General features: G+C 44.8%; 1 protein-coding gene across 2 annotated transcripts in view; it reads right to left on the bottom strand.

Moving 5' to 3' along the window:
* The window catches only part of LOC143297789 (cytochrome b5 reductase 4-like), a 151,326-nt gene that overhangs the window by 58,546 nt on the left and 85,280 nt on the right, over window positions 1-7,500 (bottom strand). For both annotated transcript variants that reach the window (XM_076610281.1, XM_076610279.1), the window contains exon 6: window positions 551-605. In XM_076610281.1, the coding sequence (XP_076466396.1) occupies window positions 551-605 (55 nt within the window). The remainder of the gene's footprint in view (window positions 1-550; window positions 606-7,500) is intronic.

Below are 7,500 nucleotides of genomic sequence, written 5' to 3'. Positions count from 1 at the left end.
TTCTCTAAATGGGGTAAGAGGTGGTGGGGGGGGGGGGGGTAAAACTAAAAGGAACAGCACACCTTTCCTGTCAAGCGTACGTTCATGCGTTAAGACACGATTAATTTTTATGACGAATCCCCACCCCCATCCCCCTACCCGCAAAAAAAAAAACAAAAAAAAAACCCAAACACCAACACCACCAAGAAACTCAATTTTACGACAAGATAGCACAAACATCTAAGAAACGAAAGAACACACACGCATATTCTAAAATATGAACGAATGCGCACACACACATCTAAGAAACGAAAGAACACACACACACACACACACACACACACACACACACACACACACACACACACACACACACACAGTGACGAAGATATTGAAAGAGATTGAAAAGAAAAGTTCAACTCTGAGACTCAGAAGCATGCAAAACACGCACGCACACACACACACACACGCACGCACGCACACACACACACGTACGCACGCACGCACACACACACACACACACACACACACACACACACACACACACACACACACATCCACATTAACTTACGTGGGTGACTGGGGTTCTGCCGGGGGTTTGAAAGCTGCTGGTGATTTGATGGACCCTGCAACAACAAAAAACAGACAGCAACCCATCAATGAACACAGCATCACTTCACTCCAAGAAACCTGTGTAGTTTGGTGCTCTTGTGTGTGTGTGTGTGTGTGTGTGTGTGTGTGTGTAAGTCTCTGTGTGTAAGTCTGTGTGTGTGTGTGTGTGTGTGTGTGTGTGTCCGTCTGTGTATGTGTATGTGTGTATAAGTGTGTGTGTGTGTGTGTGTCCGTCTGTGTATGTGTGTGTGTACAAGTCTCTGTGTGTGTGTGTGTGTGTATAAGTCTCTTGTGTGTGTGTACAAGTCTCTGTGTGCGAGCGTGCGTGTATGTGTGTGTGTGTGAGAGAGAGAGAGAGAGAGACAGAGAGAGACAGAGAGAGAGAGACAGACAGACAGACAGAGACACAGAGAGAGAGAGTGATGGAGGCCTGTGAACCATTCGACCACCGCACCCGTCAAAATAATGATCTTGCAGTTTTGGTGTTGACCTCTTTCTTCTCCTCCTCCTCCTCCTCTTTCTTCTTCTTTTTCTTTTTTTGTTTTTCCCCCTGCTGTTCTGTGCACGAAAGAGATGATAATCATACTGGGCGTCCGTCAGTATCTGGGTGCTAAACATGCAAGGGAAACAAAAATCTGGGCGTTCAACAGGAAGTTATCAGTTCACGGGATTCACACTACTTGCAGACAGACAGACAGACAGACAGACATACAGAGAAAAGGCCTCTCTCTGAGCAACTGGTCTGAAAATTTAAACCGCGCAAAGTGATACACAACTGATACGACATAACCGTATGCATTATGTCGTCCTTTCCACTTCCTCTGCTGTCTTTGTTTTTTTTGTCTTAAATAATCAGACTGCTTCTGCTTCTCTCCTTTCTCTCGGGTCTTGTTTTGTGAAGCCGATGCCTGATTTTACTAAGCTTTTCTTATGTCAATGTTTCACACACACGCACACACACACACACGCACGCACGAACGCACGCACGGACGGACACACACGCACGCACGCACACACGCACGCACACACACACACACACACACACACACACACACACACACACACACACACACACACACACACAGAGGGTATAATCTCAAGGCCTGACCAGCGCGTTGGGTTTATGCGCAGGTCAGGCATCTGCTCCTCTTGTAAGGAGCATGTCTATGTTCCCCCAGGTCTATGTTCCCCCAGGTCTATGTTCCCTCAGGTCTTTGAAAGTTCAATCATACACTTTTCGGCACTGGTCAACAGTGGTCAGTGGTCAGCAACAATCAGTGGTCACTGTGGTGGTCAGTAGTCAGCGGTGATCAGTGGTCGGTGTGGCCAGCGCTGGTCAGTAGTCAGCAGCGGTCAGCAGCGGTCAATGATAGTATACAACGCAACGGTGGTCAGCAGTGGTCAAGCAGTGGTCGAACGCCTGCTACGACCATGATATTGGGACAGATGTTACAAAATAACGCAGTGTGAGCGCTTCGGGATCGTGGTTAATAGCGGTCAGCAGTGGTTCTAGACCTAGGAGAATGTAGACCGGGGGGGGGGGGGGGGGGGGGGGGCGGGGGGGGGGGACTTGAGACCTGTGGAACACAGACCTTGGGGAACTAAGAGAAAATTTGGGAGAACACAGACCTGACCCCCTCTTGTGGAGAGATGTGGAATGGTGTATATATGAATCAAGTCTGCACGCTTTGACAAACGCCTGCAACGATATAATAACGGACACTTCCTTGCACCTGAAACTGATATTCCCGTGTGTTTTGTCTGTCTTCTTGTTGCTCTTGTCCTTGTTGTTGTTTGTTTCCTTTGAATTGGATTCATCGATTCATTTCAATGTTCTGACTTCCTGTGTTATATGCCTGCTGTGTTGTTGTTGTTGTTGTTGTTCTGAGTTGTGTGTGTGTGTGTGTGTGTGTGTGTGTGTGTGTGTGTGTGTGTTGTTGTTGTTGTTGGTTGTGGTGGTGGTGGTGGTGGTTGTGTGTGTGTGTGTGTGTGTGTGTGTGTGTGTGTGTGTGTGTTTGTGTTTCTACCAAATCCCCACATTTTCTCTTTCTTGTTATGTCTGCCATCTTCATTTTATTCTAGCCCCGGGCATCATATTCTGGATGCTGTACTGTTTATGGTCTATTGTCTCGTCGAGCGTTTTTGTTTTTTTCCCTTAGTTATATACTTTTCTATTCATTTGTTTCACACCCACACCCACGCGCGCGCGCGCGCGCGCACGTAGTACAAGACGATACAGATGCATACAGAATACATGACATCAGAACAAAACGTGGACACAAGCAAAACCGACATGACATTCATTGGCGGTATTTGTCAGTCTGTCGCTACGTTAAAAAAAAAACTTTCTCTCTCTTTCTCCTCCCCCCCCCCCCCCCCCCCCCCCCCACCCCGCCCCCCCCCCCCCCCCCCCCCCCCCCCCCCCACCTCTCTCTTTTGTCTCTGGTTTCTTTTACGTCACGGACCAAGGAAACGATGTCTGTAATCTGTCTGGATGGGGAACGTGTTCATCCTTCTTGCGCCCAACCCTGTGATTTCCATTCGGAACCTCCAGACTCCAGCCTTTAGTGTTTTCTCTCCAACTGCACATGGTGTTTCTCTTTTCACTGTCTTGTGTTTCACGACGAAGAAAATGGTTGTTCAGTTGTTGTTTTCGCTTCTCACACGCAGACGATGTTAATGGATTATGACAGACAGGTAAGGTTACTCTATCCTGTTCCTACAGCCCCTACCCCACCCCTTTTGTGTGTGTGTGTGCGTGTGCGTGTGTGTGTGTGTGTGTGTGTGTGTGTGTGCGCTGCGCGCGCGCGCGCGTGGGTGTGTGTGTGTGCGTGTGTGTGTTTCAGTTCAGCTTTCAAGAGCAATCATAACGCTGATTTTTTTTTCATATCGTGAAAATATTGAGGGCTGTCAGGAGGACTCAAGACAGGGAGAAAGAAATAAAAAAAGAAAAAAAGAAAGAAGAAGACGAAGATGCTGATGCTGCTGATGATGAGGATGAGGATGATGGATGATGAGGATGAGGATGATGGATGATGATGGAAGAAGATGAGGAGGATGAGGAGGATGGAGGATGAGGATGATGATGGAAGAAGGAGGAGGAGGAGGATGAATGATGAGGAGGAGGAGGATGGATGATGATGGAAGAAGAAGAAGAAGACTGATGATGATTGATGGATGGATGGATGGATGGATGAAGAAGAAGAAGAAGAAGAAGAAGATCGTTCCGAAATACACGATCTGAAATACACAAAACTTTTGGCCTGCACACTGTCAACATATTCAACATATCGCAACTTCCGGAGACCGATTACATGTCGAGTGGCAGCCCTTACTTGATTTTCTGCAGAAAAACGAAATAAAGCAAAATGAGGTGAAAAAACAACAACAAACAAACAAAAAAACAACAACAACAAACAAACAGGCAAAATGTCTAAGATCATGTTTTCCAATGACCTCCGACTGATTCTGGAATGTTCCTTGTAATGTATGAGAAAATATGATGCTTGCGCAATGTCTTTCAGCCAGATGCTGTTCCTCGTGTTCTTTTCTTCCTTTTTAAAAAAAAAAAAAAAATCACTGAAGAGAATAATGTTCAGTTTTTTTCCGATTTTTGTCCGTTTCTGAGACATAACTAACAAATCATGGGTCTATAAATATTGCGAATTGTGACGGTACAAATCTCGGTGCAGGCTGTACATGGGAACAGAACGTGAAGTTCATTCCCGGTTTCGATTGCACAGGACAAATGTCATCCAACTCCTGTTTCATCTTTAAAAAAAAAAATAATAATAATAATAATAATAACAATAAAAATCAATTTAAAAAGAAAAGAAAAAAACTCCACTACTTGTAATTCCCAAGTCCGCTTACTTTCAGTCGAAATCTCATTAACAGACTGGGGCAGAGGGAAAACAAGAGAGAGAGAGAGAGAGAGAGAGAGAAGGAAGGAAAACAGGGAAAACACGCAAATCAAAGAGAGAGAGAGAGAGAGAGAGAGATAGAGAAGGAAAACAGGAACAGAAACGAGAGAGAGAGAGAGAGAGAGAGAAGGAAAACAGGAACAGAAACGAGAGAGAGAGAGAGAGAGAGAGAGAGAGAGAGAGAGAGAAGGAAGGAAAACAGGGAAAACACGCAAATCAAAGAGAGAGAGACAGAGAGAGAGAGAGAAGGAAAACAGGAACAGAAACGAGAGAGAGAGAGAGAGAGAGAGAGAGAGAGAGAGAGAGAGAGAGAGAGAGAAGGAAAACAGGAACAGAAACGAGAGAGAGAGAGAGAGAAGGAAAACAGGAACAGACACGAGAGATAGAGACAGACAGACAGACAGAGACAGAGAGAGACACACAGAGAGACTTTTGTTAAAAGAGACGAAATCAATATGTCTTGCTAATAAAACTGTCTGAGCACGCGATCTCAGACTCGGCGACATGGCAACACCTAATCTCACAGTCATCCCATCCTGATCCTGATCCGCCCACCTCACCCACACATCATTTCGCCACTGAGGGCTGGCTGCAAAAATAAATAAATATAAAAAAAATAAAAGCAGATGTGCTTACTCCACTACCCACGTGAAATAACACTCCGTTTCGTCTCGTCTCGTCTCGTCTCTCTCTCTCTCTCTCATTTTGCAAATTCTGTTTAGTATACCATATTATGTTATGTCATATGATATTACTGTATTTCGCCACATGTCTCACTCTATCTCTTTATCTCATCTTCTCTAAAATACTATCTCATCTCCTGTCGCTTCTCTCTCTCTCTCTCTCTCTCTCTCTCTCCCTCGCTCCGCATTTTATAAATTACATGTTGTTTCTTATAAATATGATGCTTATTATAATGTTGTTTCTTTTCTCGTTTTTCTATGAATTTGTTAACGTTTACTCATTTTGGGGGGTTTTTTTCAAACCTTTTCTTTAGACTTTTTTCCCTTTCGAGGGCTGGAGAAAGCAATTGTTTGCTTACTCTAATGCTATCGGAAATAAGATCCATTCATTCATTTATCATTCATTTATTCCTTCCTTCATTCATTCATCCTCTCTCTCTCTCACTGACTCACTCTCTCTCTCTCATTACCATATTCATATACATTATTGTCATTAAATTAATGCAGGCATCATGATTATGTACTTGTAAATGCTACTGTGCAATTGAGTGCATTTGAATTTCATGTATGTTTTTCTATATAACCTTTTGTTATCTTGTGAACATTTTGATTTCATTTCTTTTTGCCCTGAGGGCTGGATGTAAAAAAAAGCATATGCATGCTTATTCCACTTCCCTCATTAAAAAGATTCGTTCGTTCGTTCGTTCGTTCGTTCTCTCTCTGTGATGCATAATGTTTGTGCACTCCATTTGTAAAGGGCCAAGGCCTATACAATTAAACCATTTGTGTGTGTGTGTGTGTGTGTGTGTGTGTGTGTGTGTGTGTGTCTCCCTCCCCCCTCACTCCCCCCCCCCCCTTCTCTCTCTCTCTCTGTGCTACCTTTATGTTCCGTTGGTATGGTGTGTGGTATTGTGGTCGATGGACGTTTTTTCATGCCCCTTCACAAGGGGGCTAAAGCGGAAACGGATAAGACAGCGTCTGATTCTTCCTCCTCTTCTTCTTATTATCATTGTCATCATTACTGTCATTTTGAATACTATAAGCAGATGCGCGCGCGCGCACACACACACACACACACACACACACTCATGGGCACAGACACACAGACACACACACACTCACAAACACACACACACACACACACACACTCACACACGCACGCACGCACACTCACAATCATCGCACATCGGGGGAGGGAGGGAGAATGTGTATGTATCTTGTGTGTGTGTGAGTGTGAGTGTAAGTGTGTGTGTGCGCGCGCGCGCGAACGCGCACGTTCGTGCATGCTTGTGTGTGTGTAAGCGGCCATGTATTGCTCGTCCGTGTATGTGTGTGTGTGTGATTTTGTGTGTGTGTGTGTGTGTGTGTGTGTGTGTGTGTGTGTGTGTGTGTGTGTGTGTGTGTGTGAGTGTGTGTGTGTGTGTGTGTGTGTGTGTGTGTGTGTGTGTGTGTGTGTGTGTGTGTGTGTGGCGCGCGCGCGCGCGTATTGCTGGATCATTCTCTCTTGTCGTACCCTCTTAACGAAATACCGTGTTCAGCTGACAGCAACACAATTCCTATCAATAGGGCTGGGTGGTACTATGACCCACTGATCCCCCCCCGCCCCCCCTTTTTTTTTTTTTTTTTTTTTTTTAATACACCTGTGTCCCGTGGTTTCTTAGAACAAGAAATTATCACGAATCTCAATGCACCAAACCCACCACCACTGCGTATGCAGCACCCCGACAAATCAGCTCCATTCGGCAATATCTAACCACAGAAACCACAAAGACTTTGGTCTGTTCTTTTGTTCTATTTCAGTTAGATGATGGAAATGCTCTTCTTGCTGGCTGCCCCAAACACTGTATTGACAAACTTCAAAAAAGTTCAAAACTCTGCAGCACGACTCACTCTCAAAGCTATGAAACGTCTACACATCACTCCCCTACTCGCTTCCCTTCACTGGCTCCCCATTCAAGCACGAATACAATACAAACTCTTAGTCCTTTGTCACAATTTCTTCACTGATCCTTGTCCTGTCTATCTTTCAGATCTACTTTCTGTCTATTCACCATCCAGACAACTCCGTTCTTCAAAATGACAAGCGCACACTGTCCAAATCCAAAGATTCGTACTAAAACTTGTGGTGAACGTTCCTTTTCTTTTGTCGCACCTAAACAATGGAATTCACTGCCCTCACACCTCCGTAACACTCCAAACACCCGCATTCAAAAGGGCACTCAAAACATACCTTTTCAAGCTGTACTTTTCTCACTGAAAGTTTTCCATCTGCATATGCTTGCTGTGATTTTTTTGTTGCTTGG

The sequence above is a fragment of the Babylonia areolata genome, chromosome 23 (genome assembly GCF_041734735.1).
Source record: "Babylonia areolata isolate BAREFJ2019XMU chromosome 23, ASM4173473v1, whole genome shotgun sequence".
NCBI classification, from domain to species: Eukaryota; Metazoa; Mollusca; class Gastropoda; order Neogastropoda; family Buccinidae; genus Babylonia; species Babylonia areolata.
Note: the sequence above shows the minus strand (reverse complement) of the source record. Positions and strands in the feature narration are given on the sequence as shown.